The 27831-nt window shown below is 44.1% G+C and overlaps 2 protein-coding genes across 5 annotated transcripts in view; one reads left to right on the forward strand and one right to left on the reverse strand.

The window, feature by feature from the left end:
* The window catches only part of MST1 (macrophage stimulating 1), a 29197-nt gene extending 28353 nt beyond the window's left edge, over positions 1-844 (reverse strand). The window contains exon 1 of one of the 2 annotated variants that reach the window (XM_007420653.4): positions 471-844. In XM_007420653.4, coding sequence (XP_007420715.1) covers positions 471-522 — 52 coding nt within the window. In that variant the 5' untranslated portion in view covers positions 523-844. The remainder of the gene's footprint in view (positions 1-470) is intronic. The other variant, XM_007420654.4, reaches the window with a different exon arrangement.
* Positions 845-4409: 3565 nt separating this feature from the next.
* On the forward strand, positions 4410-27546 carry IFRD2 (interferon related developmental regulator 2). 3 transcript variants are annotated; one of them, XM_007420655.4, is made up of 12 exons: positions 4410-4640; positions 11793-11909; positions 12799-12883; positions 18663-18787; positions 19890-20047; positions 20196-20246; positions 22107-22288; positions 22563-22668; positions 24433-24567; positions 25450-25578; positions 25892-25987; positions 26821-27546. In XM_007420655.4, exons 1-12 carry the CDS (start codon positions 4595-4597, stop codon positions 26899-26901), a joined length of 1311 nt encoding a protein of 436 aa, XP_007420717.1. In that variant the 5' UTR covers positions 4410-4594; the 3' UTR covers positions 26902-27546. The 3 variants fall into 3 exon arrangements, with proteins under 3 accessions (XP_007420717.1, XP_087990139.1, XP_087990138.1); XM_088134013.1 differs by having other exon boundaries at positions 4621-4640; positions 12715-12883; XM_088134012.1 differs by lacking the exon at positions 4410-4640 and adding an exon at positions 10606-10657.
* Positions 27547-27831: the final 285 nt, after the last annotated feature.

Below are 27831 nucleotides of genomic sequence, written 5' to 3' on the forward strand. Positions count from 1 at the left end.
CTCATGGGAAAACCATGTCTTCTTGCCTACATCAAGGGCAAAATAGTGAAACAACTAAGGATGACTTTAGGTATAAGCTGGGGATGAGATGAAGGCAATGTCATGATGAAGTGACAGAAAAAAGAGTTTCTAGTAAAAAAACAATGGTTGTGGAGGGACATGAGAAACCTGATCAGAAGGCAGAGGGAGACAATGGCTATTCCTCTCTATAGAGGACAGACCTCAGCAGAACCAGGATAGAAGTGTCTGGCTTTTATGCAGGAACCATTACCCACTTATATGTGGATAGAAGTTTCTCAGGGCAGAAAGCTTTGGTAAACAACAAAGGAAAAAGGATTCTTCTGAGAACATCTCCTGGTTATAGAACTTACGGTACAGAGAACCAGGACCTTCTGCATTCTGGGGAGTTACTGAAACAAGAAAGAAGTACCCTGTGGAGATTTAGAAATGTGGGTAGGGGAGATCCTCACCTTTGCTGAAGGTGCAGAGCAATACAAGAATCAAGACAGCTGTAGCCTGCATGACTTTCTTCGCCACCAGCAATCTTCCCAGCACGGTCACACAGATATGCCAGCAAAGTTGTGTGTCCAGGAATATCCGGCAGGAAGCTACCGCTGGCCAAATATTTACTTAGGATTTGTGTATCAGCAATAATTCCATAGCTTTGAAGCACATGGGGCACGGTTGCCCATTAGACCCTCATTACAGTGGGTGCTCAGAAGCAGTATTTCTCCACTTCTCCTTTTCCTCCCTGCTGCAGCTTCACAAAAGTTCCCAAAAGAAGGCAATCATTCCCCAACTTCCCCGAATATGATGTAAAGTCAGGTTGAGAAATTGCTTCACATCAGTCCAAGCTGGCCTTGGATCAAGAACCGTCCCCTTCCTGTTAGTGGTCTGACGGTGGTACCGCCCCACGTTCTCGCTGATCTTTGCTGCTGACCAAGCCCAAGCAGAACGGAAACCTTCCAAGTATCCAGCACAGGCCGGATCTGAAAGAGAGAGTTGCTGGGCCGTGGCCTGCGATCCTTGGTACCTATCAGGGGAGGGAAGAGGCCCTGTATAAGAGCCAAACCAAGGCACCTTGTTGGCCATGCTGCAACCGCAAAAGAAGAACCAACTCCCTAAAGGATTGGTTGTATGTGACCAATAAAGAAAAAGGAACATTGGCAAAAAGATGTTCAACTTCAGTATGCAGAGCAAGAGCAGTGCCACGCCTTTCCACTGCTGGAAAAAGGCTACACAATAGGCAGAAACTCACAGGGGACATTTTTTTTTATCTTGGAGAACAGCAGCTCCCCTGATTTCCATCTCTTGGGGAGAGATGGATGGTCACTTTTTAAAGTCAGAAATCCAAGAAAGTCTAACATTCTTGAATAATAATAGGAAATGCACTGGTTATACAGCAGTTAATGGCACAAAGCCATTTGCAGGATCACTTGTCTAACACTTTGTTCCAAAACATGTTTACTCAGAAATTCCACACAGGTCAAGAGGATTTTTCCCTCATAAATATGTTATGGCAGGGATCCCCAAGCTTTGTAAATGAGTGGGCATATTTAAAATGTGAGAGCATGTTCAGGGTATTCCTCTGATCATGGGCTAATCAAATAAACCTATATAGAGAAAATATTGTGTCAATTATTGCCTACGTTCAAACATCTCATAATGGGACTCCATTTTGATTAAGATGTTGGAATGTTTAAAAATCCATTCAAGTTTTTGAAGTGTTTGCATTTGGGCAGGAACTATAAATATCCAGTCCAAGTTTTGTAAGGGGCAGTATGGTTGCACATAGGATAGTAGGAGAATATATTGGGGTCAGCCACAAAAGTTTATTGTTGTTTTGTTCTGTACCAAATTTTTAATTGGACTTAAATGAATACATCTCATGGCTACAAACGTAACAGGGGTTATAATTAGAGTTTCTGAAGTACACCATCCAGCTTCACTTGGACACGTCTCCTGAAGTCTTAGGGCTGATTCACATGACCAGCTTGCCCCAGGACTAGTATTGACCAGTGACCATTGTCACAGGGCAGAGGCAGTGACAACAGTGAGGGGGTGTCTAAATCAGCAAGATGGCAGACGGAGCATTGTGATGTAAGCCCCACCCCTATCCTACATACACCCACATCACATGCCTATTCAGAAAGGGAGGGGCTTGGTTCACAATGCTCCATCCAACATCTTGCTGATTTTGACTGCCCTTGTGGATGCCACTAGACAAGAAAGCAGGACATCCTCCCACTACATATCGAAAGTAGTGTTCTCCAACTTGTGCCAATTCAAGTAGTGCTGTCCGGTTCTTCTACTGTGCTTCATTTCACTGTAGGCAAATATCCCCGCTCCAGCTGGCTAATGTGTGCGGTGGAGAAACACGCACTCCATTCTGGTTGCTGCCTCCATGGCCCTTTTTTTTTTTTTTTAAAGTACACCCATGGGACATGAACAGCTTTTTTGTTGTTGTTGTTGTTTAGAAGTTGGTCCGGAAGATCATTGAAATGGTGGGCCTGCCTCATGTATATACTCTGTGCACATGTATATATAAATCATTCATGAGACAAAAAATGTCTGTCTTTCATTTTACTGAAACAAACAAGTTAAAGGAGGCTGGAATAGCATTCAGTTCACAAAAGTAGATTAGCATAGCATCCACCTAATCAAATCACTAATGCACTTCTATACTAAAGCTTATAAACACAAACGCTAATTGTGTCAAGCAGCTTTATCAGTATACACATTCTTGGGTAGATTAATTTAAGCAAAGCAGAGAATGAACTAATGATTGAGCACCACTCACATTATGATCTTTCTTAGCTCAGGGTTCATCAACAAAGTACCATCAGATGCCAACAAAGAAATGTAGGATGCTTTTTGCCCATTTCGTTGCCAAACATCTTTCTAGCCTTAGCAACCTTAGTGATTATATGCATTTGATTAATACTCTTTACTGAACCACATGGTGGTTCCCTTTCACAACTGGCCTCCAGCCATCAACCATTTTACTAAACGAGGTAGTCCTCGTTTAGCAACCACAGTTGGGATCGGCAACTTGGTTGTTAACTGAAGCAGTCACTAAATGAAACATCACAATTTAACTTCAGCTTTCCTTTGCTTTGCAGACCTGCAAAGGTAGTAAATGTGAAGACGGTCACAGTTACTTTTTCATCACTGTCATAACTGCGAGCAGTTGCTAACCGACTCAGTTGCTAAGGACTACTTCTCTCTGGTTTATATGGGGCCTAGACGCATTGTGAGAGAGACAGATAATACTTGAGGCTGGAACTTTGCTTTGCAACATGCTAGGTTCTCTTATTTTATTTTATTGTTTTATTTTAGTAAAAAGAATATTTAAAAAGTAAGATTAAATAGGACAGTTTGGCTGGGACTACCAGATCTGGGCTGCAAAAAAGCGGGACGACCACTAGTAGGCAGCAAAGACTCGAGTATTCTGCATCTTTTTGCTGCCAACTAGGGTGGTCCGGATTTTTGCAGCCTAGATACATTAGCCCCAGCGCAACTTTGATTATGGCCAACAACTCAGTCGCAGGGGAAGTAAGATCCACGCGGACCTTAGCAGGTCCATTCCACACCGTTCGGACTGCAGGTGAATCATTTTTAATGGGCTCCCCCTGAAGCGATGCCCCGCCCAAAGGAAAAGAGAATAGACATAATGCGTACGGAAGGTCGTGCTTCTTATCGAAAGGCCACGAGTAAAGGTTGCGAGCCAAGGACGAAAAGCGAGAGGATGGCCCCTTCTCTTCCGCCCCGGCCGTCTGCAGCCGCTCTGGTGGGTCTTTCTCCTGCTTAACAGTCAGCGAGGCCGCGGCTGCGTGACGATTTCGTCCCACAACTCGAAGAGGTGGTAACGGCACCATCAAAATGCTGTCGCGATTTGCGTTCGACTTATTCAAAATACCAACATAGGTTACTGTTTGCTTAATGTTTTCTCACACACGACCAAACATATTTCATTAATATTCAATAACATTCCCTTAATCCTCTCCCCCGCTCTCCAGCTGGGGAATGCAGGTCACTGTTCGGTACAGCAGCAAAGAAATGAACTCGCCTCTGCAGAATTCCCCGCTTCTGCAGCGGAGGGCGCGAGAGCTAACCTCTCCAACTCACGGGAGCCCTTAGAACGCGGCACTGAACTTCAAGCCGGCGGGTTCCGTCCGGGCGAGAGAACCTTCTGTTCTGGCCTTTCGGGAGTCGTAGTTCCTTTGCCTCCCACCAAACGTTACAAGTGTGGCTTAATCCCCGGGACTCTGTTTCCCAGCAGGTCCCTGAGAGGGAGGCGCGCGAAGCATCATGGGGCTCGTAGTTCACCCCTCCGCTGTCACAAAGCGCCTTAGCTGGGCAAGGCAGGCTCGCCAGGACTCCAGCTCCCAGAGGGAACGGCGGCGGCGGCGGCGGCGGCGGCACCGGCACTCGCTTGGCGGGGGAAGAGAGCGAGTGATCAATCAAGGGAAGGAAGATGGTGGTGGAGCAGGCGGCGTGGCTCCCCTGTGAGGCAGCGACCGTACCCGTCGATCTACAACACAGAGACGCCGCCCGGTCCGAAACCGTCTCCTGATAACCGCCCAATTTGGCCATGCCCCGATCACGCCGGGGCGAAGGATCCCGCCGAGGCGGCCGAGGTAGGTGACGGCGAGAGCGAGCGGGGTCGGCTGGCCGCTCGCCTGCATCCTTGCCTCCTTGGGACTGGAAGCCAGGCGCGAGCTCTCTGCCCGCCGGAGGAAGGCGAGCCTCGATCGCTCTGCCCGCCGGCTCAACCCGAGTGTGGCCCCGGAGGACCTCTGGCAGCTGCTACGGCGGCGGGCGAGGCTGGAGCGCCGCGTGTCAAGAGGGACCGGCGCGCCCGGAAAGCGAATCTGTTCCTCTGCTCCGCCCGACCCTTCCAGGCGCTCGGGTGGAGAAGCGTGGGTGGAAAGTGCGGTGGTGCGGGATTCATGGGGAAGAAAGTCTAAGCAAGGCTGTAAATTTGGAACACATTGTTGAAATGGTGTCCGAGGACGTCTGTCGCTTGCCCGATACTTTCACCTGAAATACTGTTATCTCCAAACTCAGCAAGTGCCTTTTAAAAGAAAGAAGAAAACCTCGCTTCCGGCTTCCTTATTTTCCAGTTCCTAATCCTGACAGAATATTCCCCCCGACCCCCACATATCCCTTGGCCTTCTCTTTGCCTGCTTCATAGGGGAGACTAAACAGTTTCCAGAATATAGAAGATTCTTGCTTGGGAAAATACGTTGTGTTTCTACTTTGTGAATATACATTCGTTTATGGGCAGTAAAAAGTGTGTTATGTCATGGGATATGCAGGCCACACTCACATATGGTGCGCTGAATGAAAATGGCTCTGAGATGGGAAGATCTGGAACCAAGGAAAGGAGGGCAGCCTCTCTGCTCTGACAGAAACCTAGCTGGATGGTGTGATAGGGAGCATAAAGTCTGTTGCCGTTCTAAGCTGTGTGAAATATAACAAGGACTACCTCATTTAGTGAAATGGTGGATGGTTGCAGGCCAGTTATGAGAAGGAACCACCATGTGGTTAGACTTTTTGTAGGATTTGTTGCTGTTACATAGTTGCCTATGAACTGAATCTTGTGCTGTTTGTGTGCCCATCTAACTTTGCCTTTCTACAAGAAAAACACTGCTGAAACTTGTAATTACAGACATAGTTCTAACAACTGATAGTATCTCTGTAATCTAGTCCAATCTGCTTTGGGTTGCTGGGAACAAATAGCTTTCTGTGCTCACTTTCATCTCACTGATTTATCACTCTGATTTTTACTTTGGTTTCTGCAAGTGGGAAAGTAGCTGTATCCCACAGTTGTCAAGAAGTAATGCTTATATTCTTTGTTTTATAAAGAGGCTTACATTGAGACATACTGATTTCATAGTTAAATGTTTAATACTTACTCTCTGTGGCCTAGATGTCTCTGAGAGAGCAATATTTGCCAGCTCGGTACTATTTCTGCTGTGGTCATCGAATGTTTGTTTGGTGACTGTTGTATCATCTCAAGCAGTTTCTGTGCATTGCTGTGTACAAAACTGAACAAGTCATGTGGTAGTACTTCACAAGTGTGCATAACATTTCTTGTGCACAGAAACCCAGAGTGAGAATAGGAGTGATGAAGTTTGCACTGTGAAGTGAGAATTGAGTCTCTAGTTGGCTTCATATATTGCATTAAATCATAATATGATTTGGTTTTGAGTTAGTGTGACATATGAACACAACTATGGCTTGTTCTAGAAAATATGGTTAAAACAAACCATGGTTTTGGTTTAAACTCTCTTTTACTGGCGTAGACGGTTTCTGCTTATGTACCTCCAAGATGAAAGGCCTGTTGAAGCAAATGGAAGGCACATGCCATTATAGAAGACATGATAGTAGCCTTCCTATTATTCAAAACTGAGTACTTCATTCACCTATCCCCTAGTTGGCTGCATCTCATTCATTCTTGCTTCCCTTCTTGTGTAAAGTAATATTACTTGGTTTAATCCATTGGCTAGATTCATCTAACAAACTATACTAGATGTGGCTAGCTTCTGCTGGAAAATTTTTATGAACCCAGTGTGATTGGTTTATATTTCAGTGTGGTTAATTTGGTAAACTGTAGTTCAGCTAACTATGGGTTATTGTGTTGTGCAAACAGAATCAGGATCCTCCATTGAACTGAGGGATTGTCAAAGACATTAGAGTCTAGTGCATGTTATAGTTCAGCAGGCCAGGTTGCTTAGTAGAAGGCCAGATTCCCACATTGTAGAAAAGTGAAATTTTCCACACAGTGCAGTTTTTCTGAGGAAATTAAAGTGAGGACACTTGTGATGTGTGCCTTTTCATTGTGCTAATTCAAAAAAGAAAGAAACGTGGCATGCTGGGCTACCTTAGAAATGTCACAAAATCCTCCTGCATGAAAGTAAACAGTGAAGCTCTTCATGACCTCTTCAGATGAACTAGATGAATTGGACTGGTTCCAAGAACATCCAGCTGTTTCTGATGTCAGCCCTGGGACAAGAACTGAGCTTTCCTCTGTATGCTATGGGATTCTCCAGCTGGGCAGGTGGATACTGGCTGGGCTGGTCTCCTCTTCCTCTCTGTTTAGTATTACTTTGTTATGTCCTCCATAAAACCTGGGGTGCTCTCTGCAAAACTTTGCTGAGGTGTTTCTGTATATTAATAAAGGGCTGGAACCTCCCGCCCATCCTTACTGTCCATTTGTCCATTATGTTCCTGTTTTAGAACATAGTTTGACAGACTGAGCTTTCAAGTAGCTGGTTTATTTATTATTTTATAAACCTCCTGGGGGGGGGGGGAACCCTTGGGACCATAATAATCACAGTTCTCCAGTCCCAAGTAACAACTAGGCATAGATCCTAATTTTTGTTGAATACATGGATTGCTTTTGAGGACTTGGTTTAATACACAGCAGATAGGCTGTGGACCTATATAAAGCACACTTCATCCATTGGTTCCCCATTTATTTCCAGGCACAATTCAAAATTATCAATGACTGTGTCAAGGATGCTGCTCCCCTTCAAACCTATCCATTCCTTAAAATTACCTGGGACCACCCCTCTTTTGTTTGTGCACTTGGTGGGATCAGGTGTGTGGGGAAACAGGACCTAATCTGTGGTGGAACCCTAACTGGAATGTCCTCCTTGCAGTGGGTGGCAAGCATTTTACGACTGGCCTTTTAGGATTTTAGCCAAATAATTGTATAGACTATTGCATTTTCCTCATTGTTTTGTTTTCTGCTGCTGTATTTATTTTCTGTTTTCTGTTATTAAGTTCCTGTTTAAATTCCTTGATAAGATAGAAATATTGTTTAAAAAAATCTTCTGGGGTTGCTACTGGGCAGATGATGATCTTTGTATAAGTAACTTGGAAAGGAAAAGATAATGCCCCTTTCGAAATTGCTACTTTTAAAAAATGTTGGCCATTTCCTCTTCTGTATTGCCAGAGCCTTTTACACTGGCATTGCTTCAAAAACTCCCTTCTGAATGTTCTCCCACTCTCCACCTGTTGTGACTTTTTTTACAGACTGTATTTTCAACTTCCCTTCCTTGCAGCTCTGTTCCACCCCTCTCTCTTTCTTTCTTTCTTTCTTTCTTTCTTTCTTTCTTTCTTTCTTTCTTTCTTTCTTTCTTTCTTTCTTTCTTTCTTTCTTTCTCTCTTTCTTTCTTTCTTTCTTTCTCTTTTCTTTTCTTTTCTTTTCTTTTCTTTCTTTTCTTTCTCTGTCTATCTGTCTATCTCACATGTAAAGACATCTGGGACAAGGCACAGTTCAACAAAACTTAAGCATTTGGGGCTTCCATTAATTTTAGCAGCGGGGTAGTCTTTATCTCCCCTGTTTTCAGCCTTAGCTGAAGGCAGTTCTATAAGAAAAACAAAAGAGCACTGAAGATGCTGTAATGCTTGTATCAGGACCAATGAAATTGTTCCCAATCAGTGGATAAATTTTCAAATTCCTCAAAAGGTTTCCATGAAGCCATGGGGAGGGGGGGAGAACCAGCTTCATGCTAAAAGCATGGTCTGTGTGTGATCCACCTAGGAATGGAATACTGATGTAGGTTTCAGTGAGGACCATTCTAATACGCATTTAACAGCCAGTCGTTTCCCCGCCTCCGCCGTGGTACCAAACTTGTCTTTCCAAGAACTGTGTGGAACTCAGGGTGCTGGTTTCTTTTGGCATCTGTTGGCAGGCCATTTGCAAGCACTCCCATTAAGTACAGCTTCAGCTGCACATGTGCATCTGGCTAGTCCTGCTGCTAGCTTGTTCTTGCTCTGTGTCTGGGTTACAAATGCCGGGTCACCTCTTGGTGATTGACAGGCCCTGCTGCTGTAGCATGGTAACTCCAGCTTCCCGTTGTCCCAGGGTGGCGCCATACAGCCCTGTTTGCTTTGGGGTCAGTCACATCTGGCTTGTGCCACTGGTTCATCTTTTGGCTTTGTCAGCTAGAAAGCTAGAGTCGCAGTAACCCTTTAGTGACACTCCCTTGATGCTGACTGCTGGCTTCTATTTATGGAGATGTGTAGAGTTTTGTGTCCTACATTGCTGCTAGGGGTAGGAGTTAAATTACATTTCCTGTTCCCAGCCCTCTCCTCTTTTGAATGCTTTTTGGGCTTCCAACTTCTCTGCTACTTTATCACCCTGAAAAATGGAATCTGTGTTGCCTTACCCTGAGTCTGTTTCTAGGTTGTGTCACCTTTTCTGCCTAGCAGAATAGCATCTGCCCCCAAAAAGTATAAAAAAGGAACTCCATCTCCACATTTAAATATTTTAATCAAAAGCTACATGAACAGGCCAACTAGTGTAACAATATCCTCCCTTTTGGGAGCAGTTGATAGTTGGTCTTCCTTTCTCTGCTTCCTGATGAAGCAGGCGGTTGAGCTGAAGTCTGCTTGTTCTTCACAGCTCATATCCTTTGTTGCTATGATAGAGTGATAACATCTTAATGATTGCAGGCTAATCACCACCAGTGTGTTGGGCCTTGTGTAGCTTGATTTATCACGGTCTCTCGAACAGGGGAAGACTAGCTGGCTCAGCAGAGGAGCTGGCTGCCTTCCTAGCCACCTCCAGCCTTAAGCCTCCATCAGACTACCTAAGGTGAAACGCTCTTTCAAATAGCCAGGCAGACTGGAGGTGCTTCAGAGTACAGTTCTTGGGAACGTTGATACTGTAGTGGCGATAGAAACAGGCTACTAGTATTAAAACACTGTTACTGCTTTTTTAAAAATACTACACCATGAGGTTAACTGCTGCTGGCATAAAACTAGGTGGCAAAGTGGGAGCTCCATTCCTGGTGCTGTACCTGGATCAACGATTCTTCAAGTGCTCTGCCTCTGCTTCTCCTTAGCAAGTCTCTTAGCAGTATAGAGCAGGCTGGGAGCAGGTGCTGTCCTTACATCAGATATTGGCTGGTGAGATCTTATCCCACTAACTTAGCTCTCCACGAGGCTAGCTAAGGTGACGCATTTTCTCAGCTAAGCATGCTGGAGCCAATTTAGTCTATGCTTTTGCAAGCTTCTGTTTCAGAAGGAATTAATAGAAGCGACTGCAGCAAGCAGGCATGGCTTTTTGATCTGGGTGCCCAAATGATGGATATTCTACAGCCAGAATGGATGGTGTAACAGAAGTTATATAGTGATCACCCCAGACCCAGAAGCTAGACTAGACATTATCTGTAGCTGCTCCCTAAAATCTGAAAGCATTAAGAGCTTTCTTCTCTGTTAAACCTACTACAGTATTTGATTACTGGGAGTACCTTTTAAAGACTGATGTTTCATCCCTGTTTTTGCTTTGTCTTAGTACTTATCCATGGCTCTTCACCTTAGTAACCATTTCCCACATAGCTCAGATCCTGAACAAAATAAGTTGTCATCATAAATTTACCCCATGAGGGCTTTTATGGGTATTGAACCTACAGTCAGAGAGAAAGCTGAAGATTGGCTTTCTCCTTGTTTCTCCCTCACTTCTTGCACTCGGTGCCAATTATCTCTTAGTCCAGGCCTTCAGTGTTTATCAGGAGGGTGTGCCTAAGCTGACAGTGCTAACTTTATTCAAAGGCCACCAGTAAGCTTATTGCTATCCACTTCTAACAGATGTATCTGGGAATGTAAAGAGATGGGATAGCTCTTCTTCTGGTTTTAGGTGAGTAGAAAATACAATCTCCCCCCCCCCCCCCCATTTTTAAAAATATTTCCTGATTGTAGTCTTTTACACCTAAATGACTTTAGCTTGATTTAACATGAAATGTTTTGTCTTGCGTTAACCTTTGGAACAAATCTTTTATAAGATCTGTTTTGCTTTTGGGAGGGGATATTATGGAAAGAGATATATTATTTGGGGAGATGTATTTAAAAAGAAATCAAAAGGACAATAGGTCCTGTATGCTGATCTAGATCTTAGGGACTTGTGGTTTTAGAACTAGCCCTGATGACCCATATTCCGGCTTTTATGTTGCATATTGCTTAATTTTACTTGATTTAATTAGTTATAGTATTGTCAGTAGGTTTTATAGGGTTTTTTTTCTTTTCTTTTTGTGAAGTGGTTACCTGTTTGTATCCCACTAGTCCCTTAGGGTTAGAGTTTCCTAGGTTTATAATTTGTCTACTTTGTATTTTTGTATATTGTAAGGTACAGTAATTGTTATTTCTGGGCTTACTTCTTAAGTATGATATAAATATTAATGTTATTGATGACGAGAAGAGATGCATTGTAGATAAGAGTGTTACCACTGTTACTATTTAGAAAGAAATCTAAATCATGATAGACACCAAAGGCCACATACCTCAACTTTTGCCAGCCTCCCTTTCAATATGATGGCCATGTGGCTGGAATCCCAGCTTCCCTGGGACACACCACACTGAGGAATGTTGACTTATTAACTGATCTCTTACTGCCAATTGTATGAATCCAAACAGCCAAGTTATCTCGGAATTGAGTTATTCCACCCCAAGTACTCCAAAGGATTTTTCAGATACAAAGATGTGTCACAGTAATCATCATTTATCAGGGTAGTGAGTTCTCCTGTGAAATAGTGAAAAGAATATTACTATTCTCTTGCTTCTCCAGATTTTTTATCAGAGATGGTAAATTTGGGGTGGCACAGTGACCAGCTTTTCAAGTGGTTATAGGTATATCGTGGTAAATTATTTCTTGGCAACTTTTCTTTCCCCTGGATAATGCGCTTTACATTCTTCAGATACAGCATATCCTAGGCAAACCCTGAATTCAATGTAGGTAAACAGGAAGCAACCCTGATCTTCTTAATGTCTTCCTTAAGGTGCTCGTAGCAACCCCAAGATGGAGTCTCCAGCAAGTGATGATGAAGCAGCTAGTGAAGTCCTCAGTCATTACAGCAGTGCCAGTGAAAGTGCCAGTATAGCTGAAGAAATGACAGGTAAGTAGGGCAAAAGGTGGTTTCACAAACCTTGCTCTTCTGTGTACTAAATAAGCCATAGACCAGATGTTTCTAATCTGGTATCCTAGAGATACACAGTATTAGCTTGCTGGTGCTGAATTCTCAGTGACATTCTGTAATGAGAGAACTTCTGTTATATAGATACCTATGTAATCTACAAACCTAACACAATGTATTTTTATTATTGGCAACTGCTGTTTATTTTTTTTTAATTGGATGTGTGTTTTGGGGATGGGGAGGAAGGTAGTTTCATAAAAAGGGGGTTGGGAAAGGATATTGTTAAATTTTTAGCAAAAACTGCCACTATGTGTTGAGACTTTTCTAGGCAATGAAGTTTATCAAAAACTGGCTCTTCTGAATCACAAATTACTCAAATAAGTTTGCATTATCACATAACTGAATAATTCACAAAGATGATGAAAAGAAAACCTGGTATGTGGCAATAGTAGAGGTAAATGTTGGAATTAAAAATCAAGGTTCTAAAAATGTCTTGTATGGCATTTATTACAACCAGCTGATGGCCTGAATGACTTTCAGTCGAATGATTAAAAATTGTGTTCTTATGCTAGTATTATAATTTCATCCATTACTAATTTCATCTGAACTAATTCTTTTAAAACAAGAGTGGCTGCTGGAACAATTTGTAGCTCAAGAACTGCCAAAAGCCTATTGAACAAGCGTGAGGAACAAAAAGCCTGTTGAAATGCTAGGATAAAGAATCTTTTCTGCAGCTCTGCCAGTGCCATTCAGACCTGATTTGTAACCCTTGTTCTCCTTGTTCTAGGAGTGCAGGAATTTCAGGCCCTGAGTCTGGCTGGTCTGATACAGCTTTGATCTTTTTCTTTTCTTCTCCTGCTGCCTTTCTCAGGAGGTGAAGCAGTAGATGAGCAAGCACAGCAAGAGGAGATGGAAGATAAACTGAAAGAATGCATTGACAATGTGATGGACAAAAGGTGAGATAAATGGACTCTTTGGTGGCCAGAGCCAAATCTAGTGCTTAAACTTGATGCCAGATTTCATAAACTTTGTCCAAAATAACCAACTGTTGTAGTTCGAAGTGGACTTGCTAACCCTTGATGTGAGGACGGTCCGCACATTGTCTTTGGTAACCAGTGACATTTATTACTTTCCATTGACCTTCTCATCACTTTCTTTGATGTTGGTGCATCACTATAGCCAGTTTAATTGTGGCCCCACCTTCTTCTCCTGCTTAGAGACTGAGGCAGATTGAGCAGCTTGTGGACTGCTAGGGTGACATCTGAATTTAACACACCAGTTCTTCCAGAGGCTCCTGAACCTACTGGCTGGAGTTCATAACTGGTAGAAAATAAAATTAGAGCACTATCAGTCACACATTTTACCAGAAACAAATGGGCAACTCTGCCCATGGTTTGCTTATACATTTGGAAATTCAAGCTGTGGCATGGATTTTGACTTTGGTTAGCACAAACACTTGTTTGGGGCGGTGTCTGAATTGAGAAGGAATGCCTTGCATGCTAAGATCACTTGCAGCAATTCTCCTTGCAACAAGACAGAGGCATAGAAGAATGAGAATAGTGGGAACACTTCTTAAACATACACATGAATATATTTTTCAGCACGTTTTTTGGATTTAGCTTGGTCTAGGATGCTCAGTTTCCCAGTTGAAATTATGGTTGAGTCTGTCCATGTGTTGCCCATGTCCACACCCATGAGTCCGTCCATGTGTTGTAAGTCCATGTGTTGTGAGAAGAACAGTGGCAGATGAAAAGGAGTGGACCCATCCTCCCATGCTTCTGTGGACACCCCAAAATACACAAGCCCGACATACCTCTTTGTCCAATTGTATCATTACTTGGGATCCCAATATACAACATTGCCAAAGAACTTACAAAAAAGCTTGGACATCTTACAGAGGGGAGCAAATATTCTATCAGCTCCCCACTACAGCGCCTCCAGAAAATCAAAGACCTAAAAATAGAGGATGAAATTACGGTTTCATTTGATGTCGCAGCACTCTTTACATCCATAGATCCAGAACTAGTGAAAGAATCCATGGCAGCAGTACTGCTCAACACACCTGATCTAGCCAGATACACTAAGATGGATATACCCAGAATCATGGACCTCATCAGCCCCTACACCACTGCCTATTTTCAGTTTGATGGACAAATATACCAACAAATCAGAGGAACACCCAAGGGATCACCACTCTCAGGATTCATAGCAGAGACTGTAATGCAGCATCTAGAAACTGTAGCACTCCCACACATACAACCAAAAGTATAGATCTGGTATGTAGACAACACCTTCGTCATAATAAAAAAGGAACAATTAGAAAATACCCATGAAACAATCAACAACTTCTTCAAAGTAATAACATTCACAAGGGAAGAAGAAAACAACAACACACTACCCTTCCTGGATATCGTCATTAGCAAAGGAAACACTGGCAAATTAGGAATGCAAGTCTATTGAAAAACAACCCACACTAACCAAGTGCTCCATTACCAAAGTAACAACCCAACTTCCCACAAGAGGAGCTATGTAAGAACATTATGCAGACAAGTATAAACACACTGTAGCAACCCAGAACACAGGAAAAGGAAACAGACTGCTTATACAACATCTTCCAACAAAATGGATACCCATGCAAATTTATCAAAAAGTCCCTGACCACTCAACCCACTACAGCACAACCAGCACAAGCTATGAAAAGGATAACACTGCCATACATCAAAAACATCTCAGAAACAACCAACAGATTATTACAACCACATGACATCACCACAGCACACAAACCAACTAAAGCCCTCCAAAACATTTTAAGTAAACCAAAAGACCCAGTAGCCCAAGAAGAAAAAAGTCATCTACAACATATAGTGTAAGGACTATAACAGCCACTAGGTGGGACAGACAGGCAGAAGACTAACAGAGCACATCCATGAAGACCAACTAGCAGTCAGAAGACACAATGAAAACTCCCTAATCTCACAACACATGGACAGACTCAACCATAGTTTCAACTGGGAAACTCTGAGCATCCTAGACCAAGCTATGTCCAAAAACACTAGGGAAGCTTGGTATTCAGACAAATCAGCCATCAATAGACACATAGAGATAAACCACATTTACACACCATTCAAGAGAGACAATAAAAACTATGAAGGAAACAAACCAGAATGCATCCCCTCCAGCAGCCTACACCCAGATAAGCAAGGATTAACACCAGACAAGCAGAAAACAATACCCTAATCAGGAACTACCAAGGAGAAAATCACATCCTCACCAACACTGGCAGGACAAGCTACTGTATATAAGACAGAGAGCAAACCCCACACTCGCTAGCGCTGGTGATGTTACCTAATTGGGTAATGAAAGATCTGCAAACAAACAACCAAGCTCAGAGAGCATCAAGGACTCCACGTTAAAGCTTGTTTTCTTCTCAAAATGTTAGCCAGCTATATCCTTTCTAATCTCTCCCTTGGTTTTCTGTCTTCTGACCCATCCCATCCAAGAGCTAGCCCTCCCCCATCCATCCATGGAGTACGCGCAGTCTTCATTCAGGGGATGCTGCTCTCCTACCTCCCTTATGGTTTTTTTCCTTAAATACACTGGGTGGAGGGGGACAGCTGGAATTAACTATGCTGTTTCATTCGTTTGCTTGTACCTCCCACTTGTGTGTGATTCATTTTGCTTACATAAGGCCCCGCACTTGGAGAACCGAGTTCCCTGTTAGCATATAGGAAACTTGAAGCTTTGCCAAAACCATTACCCCACCAGCCAGGGTTGGCTGGATGCAGATGCATTGAAAAGATTTGACAAAAGTTCACTGAATGCTTGGCGCAGCTCTCTCTGCACAGCACAAATTACTGCTGCCCTTATGGCCAAGCATCTCAATTATGTAGAGTGGACTCTGGACAATGACACTCCCTCTTCCCCTCTTTCTTCTCCTTTTAATAAAAGAAAAAATACATAATCCTCTATATGCTGGTGATTTTCAGTGATTTTCCTTCATTCCATCTCTTATCTCACCTCTTCTTTTGGATCCTGAAATAGTGAATGCCGGAGGAAATAGTTCTATCTTCACACTTTGGCTCCTGGGGTTTGCCAGCTGCACTTCTAGATTGCATTTTGCTTCCAGAAGTAACTATCAGTCCACACAGTGTCTTTGTGTTCCCTCCAAAGTCTGACCCATTATGGAACAATAGGAATTATAGAACAAAGAATTACAGGTAGTCCTCAGGTTACAACAGCAATTGGGATCAGAATTGCTGTTGCTAAGCGATGTGGTTGTAAAGCATGATGTCGCGTGACCACATCACTTAGGAATGGCAATCTTGGTAGTCCCAGTTGCTGTCATAACCTCAAGACACACAGGTTGTTGAGCAGGAAGCAGCAGGAGTCCCAGATAAGGGATGGGGGAGGGCCAGTGCAGGCCACATGTGAATTGGGGGATGGCTTGGGAGGCCTGATGCAGGCTGTGTGCAAGTGCATGAAGGATGGGGGTGGGGGGTGCAATGGGGTGCAAGTGCAGGGAGGCCAGGAGGTAGGTGGCATAGTGTGAGTGCAGGGAGGCCCAGGGGGTGGATGGCATGTGAGACACGAGGATATGGAGGCCAGGGGGACTTACCAGAGCAACTTGTAACCTTCCCTGCCAGCTTCCCAACTGACTTTGCTAGTGGAAAGCTGGCAGGAAGGTCACAAATGGCGATCACATGACCACAGGATGCTGCAACTATCATAAGTGCAAGCTGGTTGGCAAGTGCCCAAATTGCGATCATATGACTGCAAGGGTGCTGTGACCGCTGGAAATTCGAGGAGCGGTTGTAAGTACCACTTGTTCAGTGCAGTCACAACTTTGAACTGTCGCTGAACGAGTGGTCTACCTGTACACATCTGATATGATATATGTTATTAGGCAAAAGGATGATCATGTGTATGTGCCCCTGGAACCTGCATTGGTCTTCTCACCCTGGAATATGTCTCCTCTGTCAAAAATTGTATATTATGGAGTGCACAGTGTTCTAGATACATCATAAAGTTGAACTTGTCTTCTGGTGACTACATATCTGTGTAGTTCTTAAGTACATAACTGGTTTTACCATTGTCTTCTCTGAGGATGGTTTTTTCACTTCCTAATCTAGTCTCTAGCCCTTGGACCTCCTAATGGTTTCCTATCCAAATACTAACCAGTTTCTACCTTGAATAGGTTTTTTGAGATAGCTAAGGTTGCTTAGATATTGCTACCTGCTAAATGCAGGTTCTAGCGCTAGATTTAGGAACACTTTTTAAAAAAAAAAAACATTTTAGAAGGATAGTCCTAGGACTCCTATCTGCTAAGGAATATGCAAGGCTTTTTGTCAGTTGCAAGAAAGATTTAACTCAGTATTGTGCTCAGGACGATCTTATAACATGGTAAGAAGAATTAATGTAATCTACAAGACTGTTGTGAGAATAAAATAGGGGTAGAGAAGTACATGTGCATTGCCTTGAACTCCTGGAGGACAACCAGGTTAAAAGTACAGCAGTGAAATAACTTGTAATGGACGAACAATCACTCTTTTCATGCCTATCTTGCTGAATGGCTCATGATAAATGCATTTTCTGCCATTTATATAGTGATTTTGCTCTCACCACCATGCCCAGCCACCCAAACAAAAGAGACAGGTAGGTTCTCTCCTAAAGAGTAGAGGCAGCCGGTGTCTCCTTTCTACCCTTTATAACTTAAGAGAGAGAGTGCAATGTAACATTTTTGAAGAACAATATACGGGGGTTTGGAGGGCGGGTGGGGAATTGCACTGAAGATACAAACAGAAATTCAGGCTAGACCCTAATATAGAATTTGTTAAAGAAAAGGGAAAAAAGAAAAGAGAAGTGTTGGGAAGCAGTGAAGCACACAATTAGGATAGGTTATCAAAGCCTACACAGTATTAGGGATGGGGTGGGGATGGGAATAGTCAATTTTTGGAATGGCTGGTTCCCTAGTCTTACCTTTGACCGATATTATCTGGTCACAGGCTGAAATAATATCACCATCTCTTGGATGTTATTGTATTTAATAATTGCATTTTATATTTGTCTTATTTATATTTTTACTGATTTTAAATTGTTTGTTGTGAACCACCCACAACCGTTGTGAGTCCCTCCTTGAAGGGGAGTTGGGCGGTGATATATATTTGATATATAAATAAATAAATTAGAGATCCTGGCCAGCTAGTATTATAATAAGCTTAAATAGATGGTTTTACTCAGGTCTTCTTATTCCATAGTGCTGCATGTGATGGTTATAGGGAATAGGAGGGAACAAATCCAAGCACTGAAGAGGATTTTGCTAGTTTTTGCTGGTTTTTAAATTCAGGGCATTCCCTATTGCTGGCTGCTCATTGGGGCGCAAAAAAACAAGCCGGAAGAGAACACGTAAATCTAGAGGTCAGCTAGGAAGCTAAGAATGGGCAACCTTCCTGGCTGGTGGTCTTGTGTATGTAAAGGGAATACTGAGTGTGACATGGCTGGCAGGGAGCAGTTGGGCAAATGTGTCTCAGTGTGCCCAGAATTTTTTAAGTTAGCAATTTTTGCCCAGTGGTGCTTTTTGACAAATCTCAAGTAACATAATTCATTCTGTGAGAATTGAGTATGATGCATCATTTGCATTCATGGTGATTGAGGAGGGGGATTTTTCAAGTGTGGTTTTGTGTCGTCTCTCATTTTCTTCCTCTTTCTCTCACCCCCCCCAACTCTTTGCCATTCCAGTGCCAAGACCCGCCAGGTTGCCCTAGAAAACCTGCGGCTAGCATTCTCCTCCAAGACGCTCTTTGACTTCCTGTTGGAACGCAGGTTTACCCTCACGGATTCCTTAGAGAAGTGCCTAAAGAAAGGTAAGCCTCCCAAGGTTTTGGTGTTTGGGGCTTGAACCACTGTAATCAAAAGACTTCAGATCCTGTTGGCTTAATGGGAGAATTAAGCATCTACTTCAGTTTCTCCCATTGAAATCATTTGGGCTTGAAAGAGTTTTAACTGATTGCTTTACTTGTCCCATTGTTCTTAAGGGTGGCACTTGTTAACTTGTACCTTACTGTGATTGGATATTTGGACTAATAAAATACTTAGCATATCAAATGTGATCTCACCAATCATTACAAGAATCTTGTAAGATGAGTTGGTCTATGAAACAGTGGGGGCAGAAGATGAGGCTGGCTTGCCTACCAGTGAAATGTTCAGCAAGACCTCCTGGCTTTTGCACATTCTCTTAACCTCATTCTCTTCAGTGCGCTGCTTACTCTCAGAACCTTGTGGGGGGGATGCCTTTTTGGGAGGCACAGTTAGCATTATCACAGCCATGAACGCAGACAGATGTAGTTGCCATTATCAAACTGAGGGAAGAAGGTAATAATAGCATGGCATTTCTCCAGAATAATGACAAGTCATGCTTTTAACTGCTTAAGAATTCTCTAAGAGAGGAATGAACATTTTGAGAAACAAAACGAGGTGTCTTAAGAAAACCACAAGCTTTGGCTTTCCGCTCTCTCTGCTGAATCAGTGTAGAGATGTATAGGATCTCCTGTGTTGGATGGCCAAGGAATAAAACACTTTTCCCATATTAATGTTTGGGTTTCATTTACATCAGACATGCATGTATCTGTGTCCTTGGTGTAGCTTTTGACATTCTGTGGAGTCCTTGGGGTTCTCTGAGCTTGGTTCTTTCCTTGCAAACATTTCATTACCCGGCTAGGTAACATCTTCAGTGCTAAAATGGGATGAGGTTTGCTCTCTATTTTGACATTCTCTTTATGTCCTGCGGGTCACCTGCTATCTTAAAATCAAAAAGGATTCGATTGTGCCTACATTGAAAGGACACCACATTGTGTGTCCTGTGTCCCCACCGCATGCTCCTTTTGCTCCCAGTGTTGGTGAGGTTGTCTGCTTTTTCTTTCCTGGTGTGAGGCCTGCCAACAGTTCTGTGTCTGTTCCTCCTGCCAGGTAAAGGGGAGGAGCAGGCCCTTGCTGCTACTGTTCTTACACTACTGTGCCTTCAGATGGGCTCGGGGCCGGAAGGGGAGGAGGTCTTCCGCAGCCTGAAGCCGCTCCTTATCACCATCCTGACCGACTCCTCAGCCAGCCTTGTCGCTCGGCAGAGCGTGAGTACTGCCTCCTTCTCTGGTTTGCAGTGAAGGGTGATGCATCAGAGGGGCTGTTGGGGGGAGGTGCGTCAGAGTGCTTGCCCTGAATGACTTCGCCTTTTCTTCCTCCCTTCCTCCTCCTCTTATTTTGTCTCCCTGCCAACAGTGCGCGACTGCTCTCGGGATGTGCTGCTATATTGCTGCTGCGGATAAGGAGGTATGCCAGTGCTTCTTCAACGTTTGGGCTCACTGGCTGTAAGTGGCAGACTTTCCCCTGAGGCTGACTCCATTTCTCTCCTTGTCAGATGCATTGTAGGAGCAGGATGGAGTTGTTCTTCATCCCGGGGTGTCTCCTCAAGATTTGGAAATATTCTGACTCTTTCATTAACAGCAGAACTCTAATGGGGTTCTGGAGAGGGATGCATTTCCTTTTCTGTTAATTCCTGCCAAACCTCTGGAATAGAATGGAAGGTGTTCAGTCCATGCAGGAGGCACCATCGTTGTGAAGAATTTTAGTCTGAACCCTTCTCAGAGTGTCTGTATTGGATTATATTTGGGGGGTCTGTTTATATTTGCTTATTCGTTCTTTTTTTTTTATCCTGCCTTTATGGAGCTTGCAGTGATTTAGTTACTGTATTCATTTGGTCCTCAGAACAATCCTTTATGATGGATTAGGCCAAGAAATAGTGACTGCCCCCAATTACCTAGTGAAATTCACAGGAGAATGTGAGCCAGCTCTGACCTTTTATCAACTTATCCTTCGTGTGCCTGGAGCTTTCTAGATGTGCGGGACCAGAGTTTTCACGCCCTCCCAGTGCTGTCTGAGAAAGCAAACGCCAAGGCCCACCACATCTGATTGGCACTAGGTTGAGGAAGCGCCTGCATCCACCATACCACATGGCCTGTTTGAGATGGTGTAGTGGCTGGGATTTAAAACCAGTTTATTGAGTCCTCTCTCTGCTTCTCTGTTCCTACATTTTGCCAAGTGTAAATTAGCTGTTGGACTACCTCAAGGGAAGGCAGACTTCAGGCTCCTAATATCTACTTTTTTTTTTTCCTTTGGAGATTCTTTTGTATTCATTGAATCACTGAAGTCCAACATCTGGCTAAACTCTGGCAAGTAACCCAAAGATCTGCCAGTAATTCCCTCTCTACCTTCTAGCTAGACTATACCACACTTAGAAATCTTTTCAAAGAATATCCATTGCTTGGGGGCAAAATTAATAACCTTGGATGTGATTCTGCCCTCACGGCACGTTACTGAAAGCCCCATGTCTATGTCTGCCATCTTCTTCTGTAGCTCACCTTATGAAGAGAAACATAACATTGGTTCCTTTGGTCTTTTTGTCTCCTCTGTTTTTCACCCTTCGTTTTTATTCTGCCCTCTTCTTGGATAATGCTGCTTAAAATTGCCATTCACAGACTAGTTGCCGTTGGTGGCTCAGAGCATCTTTCAGTTCAGTTATGTAGAGCCAAACTTTTAAAATGCACCTAATATATCCAAATGCAGGAGGATGCAATAGATCTAGCAAAGAAAAAATATGAAGCACTTATTGCTAGAATAAGAGAGAAGCAGACAGTGAGCTTCCGATGTGCTGAGTTTAGGGTTACCAGTTACCAAGGTGCGATTAGCCAAACTTCCCTGTACTGACCATGTTCAGTAGTAGGAGTTAGTCGCTGGAGATCCCTGAGTTAAAACTATTCCTCTGCCTAACCCTTCAAGCAGAGGCAAAAAAACTGCTAGGGTAAACATGGCCACAGGGATAAGGGCTGTGGCACCGGTCTACCATCCTTCAGTTGCTTCTCACAGTAACCCCCTAGCCCATAGGATGCTTTAGTTTGGCAGCAAAAATGGAAAAGGTTCCTATAGGACAGCTTTGACTAAACTTATATATGTGACTGATGAACCATCCTGAAGCACAGCAGAACTAGGTCTAGGACAGTCAAAAGCCTACAAGTCAATAGTCATCAGGATCTGGGAGCCATTACACCCTGACCCCTAACATGGTAACTAAAGCTTGTTTTGCTTATTGCATTCTCATTTGTGAGAACTGACTGGTTCCTCTCCTTTTTTCAGGACCTAGTATCCTGTCTGGTCTGCCTGGAAGGTATCTTTGGCTCTTCATGCAGCAAGGATGCCAGTTTGGCACCCTCCCACCACAGTCCTCTGCTCCAGATCTTGCATTGCAATGCGCTCCAGTCTTGGTCGCTGCTCCTCACCATCTGTCCAAGCACCCAGATCAAGAAGATCCTGGACGAGTGAGTTGACTGATCTTATCAGGCAGTATTTCTTCTAAGGTGGGAGAAAATCTTGACATCTTTTATCCATTCTAATTGAGATGTAAAAACCAGGATTTAGTGCTTCACTGTAGAGAGTCCACAGTTAGCTTTTCCTAGATCTTCTAGATGTGGAGCATGGGGTGAATGCTGGAAAAGAGGCATAGCAGCAGCTTCTCTACAAAATAGGTGGTGTGGCTATAATTATCCTTCCCTTCATTGTTCTGTTAGTCATCCTTGCTCTTTTCTTCTACAGCCATCTACCTAAGCTGCCTCTGATGCTCTCCAGTGATAATGTCAACCTGCGGATTGTGGCAGGTGAAACAATTGCACTGCTATTTGAACTGGCCCAGGACATAGAGGTATGAAGTTACTGTTCTGATTATTTCAGGAATATAGGCACGCAGGCACCAACACACACAATTCTGTACTGAGCATTTTCCAGGCATGATGTCTTATAGGTCCACTGTGTTCAGAATAATGAAGTATTGAATATTCGTGGGTGATGAGCAGTTACCTTGTTTGGGAGCTTCTCAGGCACATCTTGTGGCCCATTCCGGGCTTCCCAGTTGCGTGTCCTGGCTTCAACAAGGAGGCAAACGCCCATGCAGCCAGCAGGCAGGTGCGGTGCATTCAAGGCTTGTGGCGGTACTAGGGGCCAAGCGCATGCAAGGGAGTGAGTTGAGGAGGAGAAATAGCTGGAGGGAGGCAAGGGAGAGACATGAAGAGAGCCTGGGTGCAGACAGTTTGAAGGGTGCATTTGTGGGTGAGGTTTGCAGGGGTGTTTGTTCCTGGTGTTGGGAAGAGGACAAGTGGCAGGAAGGCAAGGAAGAGGCAAGGCTGGAGCAAAGGGGGTGTGAAAACAGGAGCAGAGCTAGGAAGGGGAACAAAGAGCGTGCGTGTGCTCAACAGGCTTACTGGTGTGTGAGGAGGAGGCAGAAAGCCAGTCAAACCACTTGTAATCCAAAAACATAGGAAATCTTGAAAGTGTTGAGAGGAAAACCAGAGCTTCAGTCAGGAACATGCCAAAGTCAAGAATGCAGGAGACGGGAATGAGGAAGCACGAAACCGGAGCCCAAAGCTGGATGAGAAGGAAGGCTCTGTGCGGTTTCAGTCCTCTCCCTGTTGAGCACACGCAACCTGAAGTTTCTCCTGCTCAGCAGTTGGTGCAAATGAGGTGTTTGCTCGAAGAGTTGGCAGCTTGCCACTTACTGCCCAAGTGCCCTGACAGAGCACAAGGTCTGCAAACCAAGGGAGTCTCTTCGCACTTGACCTGGCAGGAGAGGCTTCAGTGTTGGCAGAGGAAGGGCCTGCCATTGATGAATCTACAAGCACAGCACCCAGCAAGGCCTAATCTGCCCACGTTTTGGAGCCTGGCCCTTGGATCATGACATCCAGGATGGCTAGCAGGATTACTACAGCCCTCAGGGCTTGCTTCAGTGGCTTGGATGAATGAACATAGATGAGTCATAACTTTGGAATTAATATCATTGAGCTCTAAGTTACACCTTATTTAAGAGGAACAATCCCCGGATCTTAAATTGCTCGCTATTGAGCAAAAGGTACCCTCATTCCACGTCTGTGAGCCTGTACTCTTATTAACAGCCTGTGTCAAAATCAATAGATACCATTTCCTTTTTGTGACTAGCTGAATGTGGGCCTGATCAAATTGCTTGCACAGGAGATCCTAAGAGTCAGAACCGAGGCTGGCAACTCTTGAAAGGCCTGGTCACTTTTACCTGGCCTTATAGTCAGACCCCATTCCCTCCCGCATTCCTGAAATCTTATGAGCAAACTAAAAGTTGTGAGATTTCAGCTACCTCACTCCCAGATGTGTGAGATTTTGCATGAGATTAATGATCTCTCCAGATTTCAGGCATGTTTAAAAACATAGTATTAAAACATAATTTAATTAGGGTAGTTATAGGTGATATTTTGGGGAAGTGACAGCCAACCTAACACCCACTGGATGCCTCTTATTTTTAAAGGGAAGAGTAGAAAAATAACTTTTGAAAGAAATTGTCTTGTTTCTTTCTCCCCATGCAAGACATGCTGTCTTTCCTTAGACTGTGGCCTCCACATTTAAGCTTTAGGTTTAATATCTTACTCCATTTTTGCCCCAGTAGGATTTCTTTTATGAGGACACTGACCTGCTGTGCACCAAACTAAAAGCCTTGGCCACTGACAGCAACAAGTACCGAGCCAAAACAGACCGACGCAAGCAAAGATCCATCTTCCGTGATGTCCTGCATTACATTGAGGTAACTCTTGCTATCCTTGCTGAGGAGTCACTACAAAGACTGGGCTAACTGGAATTCTGGGAGTTTGGATAGAACCAGGCTGGGAAAAGTGGCTCGGGGGCAGGGGGGGGGGGCTTCTGTTAGCAGGGCTAATAGCTGTTTGTTTGTCAAAAGATCCTCAGGTACTCTATTTCAGATCCTTACGCTCTCATAATCCCAAATGTCAGAAGCATTCAAGTGGAGGCTAGAGAACCATCTGTCAGGAATGATGCTTCAGTTTGTAATCCTGTACTGAGATGGGGAGGGGACCCAATGATTTAAATGGTCTCTTCCAACGAGCACAGTCAGCAAATGTTCACTTTTGAGGAAAATATATTCTGCGCAGGCTGGGAGAAATGTCCTCCTTTTTCCTGTTACCTAAATGTTTCGGGGCTGAAGCCTAGTAGAGAAAATAGGTTCCCACGACTGATATAGAATCCCATTTGTTCTGGGAAAGGAGGGACATCATCTGTTAGAGATTTCCTCCCTTCCCTTCCAGAGCTGAAGAAAGGGGTGGATGCATGCCAGCTCCTCACAGTAAAAGGAACAAAACACAGCTCTACTTGGTATAGCTGTGCTATCCTGCTTTTTAAGGTATTATAATGAAGCTGCTCTTTGACTGTTCAGAGCCCTCTGTTAGCAGTACGTTGGTGAGCAAGGGGATGTGACTTCTTGCACAGATTAAAAAAAAAAAAGTCCCTTGCTGTATGGTTTATCCCTGCACTCAGCATCCATGAAGTCCCAGGCCTTTCCAAGCACTTGAAGAGATAACAGTGTCCCAGGGTCATCCTTCGGTAGTGAGGTGGGTGGGGTTAACTAAAGCTCTTATTTTGGAATCCCCAAGAGTGTCTTCTCCTTCTCCAGAATGGGGAGTGCCACGAGGAGACTATCAAGTTTGGACTGGAGTGCATGTATGTGGACAGCTGGGCAAGGAGAAGAACATACAATGCCTTCAAAGAGGCGCTTGGCTCTGGTGTCAGGCACCACTTGCAGGTAAGGAGCTGAGGAAAGTGGGTGGGTTTGCTGAGAGGTAGTAGCTTGGGAAAGCCTCGGGTTACTGTGGGAGACCAATCAAGATGGCAAGCATTTGTCCACGCAGTCATGAGGAACTGAATTTGACTCAATGGCATTGAATTCTTGCTGCTCAGTTTAGATGTGGGTGATGAAGCAGGAGTAAGATTTCAAAAGCAGGCCATCAAGGTGTGGTATGAAACTGGTCTTCAGCTCTAGAAATCTGCTTATTATCTCAGCAGCCTCTCCCAGTATACCACCTAATGGCCTTTTCTCTTTGGATTCGTCTCCCCAGAACAATGAGTTGTTACGGGAGACATTTGAACTGGGACCACCACTAGTCCTGGATGCAGCAACTGTTAAAGCCAGTAAGATCTCACGCTTCGAGAAGGTAGGCCGTCAGTGCCACTGATATTTCTAGAGGTTTCTCATTCAGTTTGTTCAGGCTCTGTGTGGTTTTCTCTGACATCAAGGAACTGGGACAGCCTGCTTCAAAGGGAAAGATGCCAATGTAAAGTAAAGACTTCTCATTTCAACCCAAGCAGATAGGTGGCTATATAAATACGATAAATAAATACAATTTTTTAAAAATGTAAAAATCAGGCGCTGGGGGCGAAACAGGGAAGGAGCTGTTGCCTTTGTTCCCTGCATCTGAATGTTCCAGAAGCTTCTAGTTGGCCTCTTCAATACCTTTCCTGTCCTTTGGAACAGCTTGGCCCCCGAGATTTGGATGGCCCCAACCCTATTGGCCTTTCATGAGGTTCTGCGGGCCTGGCTGTTCCCTTGGACTTTGGGGCAGAGTGTTGACTGAGCTTGTCTTTAAGGGGACATGGTATTTTGGTATCTTGATGTGCCTAATTTTTTATGATTTTTTTAAATTAGTTTGTAAGCCCCACCCCACTCCACCCCAAGGCCTTGTGCGGCCATACTAGTTGAAGAAAGAAATAAAATGTTTGACCTAAATGTCCTTGTCCTGTTCCAGCAGGGCTACTCTCTTCCTCTTGTATTACTGTTACAGAACTTCCTGTCCTTTCTCTGGCTACAGAATTACGTCAGTGACAGAGAATCCCTGCAAGGTGTAGAGGGGTCCGGTGTCACTATAACAACAGAAATTATTTTGGGCCTAGTAGAATTAGACCATGATTTTCAGGCTCTGGGTGTTCTTAATTGGCGGTTTTCTGAGCTAATTGTGGCCTGTGTCTCTTCTCCCCTTGGCTGCCCCAGCACCTGTATAATTCTGCTGCCTTCAAAGCCCGAACGAAAGCAAGGAGCCGTGTCCGAGATAAGCGAGCGGATGTCCTCTGAGGGCTTGTTTTCTTCTCCTCTTCCTGCCTTCCATAGAAGCCAATGAACTACGATAGACCTGGACCACTGTGAACCCTGCAAGTGTGGAGAGATCCTGAGGCAGAAGCCCCCACATGGCCTCAACCCCTTGAAAAATTGGGCTTGTGCCCTGTCCCCCTCAACACCCCCACCTTTCTTTGGGGGCTTTTATATATGTACAGAATAATATTTAAATGTCTTGGATGTTTGAATTATGGTGGGATGACAATGGGCAGGTGCCATTTTTATTTTTTTAACCAAAAATTTAAGCGAGGTTGGGTGGTGGGGAGATTTTTTTTCCCTCACCCCTGCTGCTTTTTTTAAGCCAGTGATATTTTTATCCCTTTTCCCCCATCTCCGTTACTGAATGTATCAAGACTGAATCTTCTCCCTCCGCCTCCTGCAGTTGTGAACTTTCCCAGTGATGACTTTGGTGCAGAAGGTGGTTTTAGGATAAGGCTATCAACAGCAGTGTCCAGGATGGAGGCTGTGAAAGGACCGGTTTGAGGTTGGGTGCCTTGGGTTTTTCCCCTCTGGTGTTGAAGGTATTTTGCTGTGAGATGGATGAAATGTGCTGTAGAGATCAGTGTAGATGATTAAAAGTTAGGCTTGATAGCACATGAAGAAGGTTATACCTCTTCTCTACTGATGCAGTTGCTTGACACTGTTGGCTGTATTCTCCTATCCTACTTATCACCACCTGTCATTCTGTTCTTGCTCTTTGAGGCTCAGTTTTGCTTCTCACTTACTGAGCTTTAATTTTATTTTTTTAATGGGAAACTGCTCTACTTCACTGACAGATGGAGAAGCCAGTCAAAGCTGCGCCCCAGGCTGAAAAAAGGTCCTTTCCTTGTGTTTGGGTTCTTTGGTGGGCCTGAGCGTTCCTCTTTTCTCCACACAGGCAGAATTGAC

This window comes from Python bivittatus, unplaced genomic scaffold (genome assembly GCF_059951505.1).
Source record: "Python bivittatus isolate LINGU-HERP-01145 unplaced genomic scaffold, Pbiv_v1 ctg000080_np1212, whole genome shotgun sequence".
In the NCBI taxonomy this organism is placed as follows: domain Eukaryota; kingdom Metazoa; phylum Chordata; class Lepidosauria; order Squamata; family Pythonidae; genus Python; species Python bivittatus.

Bases quoted from the DNA above. Each gene is read 5' to 3' on its own strand.
- IFRD2 (XM_007420655.4), top strand. From the start codon at position 4,595: ATGCCCCGATCACGCCGGGGCGAAGGATCCCGCCGAGGCGGCCGAG. The intron at 11,910-12,798 runs GTAAGTAGGGCA...TGCCTTTCTCAG, and splicing joins TATAGCTGAAGAAATGACAG to GAGGTGAAGCAGTAGATGAG. The intron at 25,579-25,891 runs GTAAGGAGCTGA...TCGTCTCCCCAG, and splicing joins GTGTCAGGCACCACTTGCAG to AACAATGAGTTGTTACGGGA.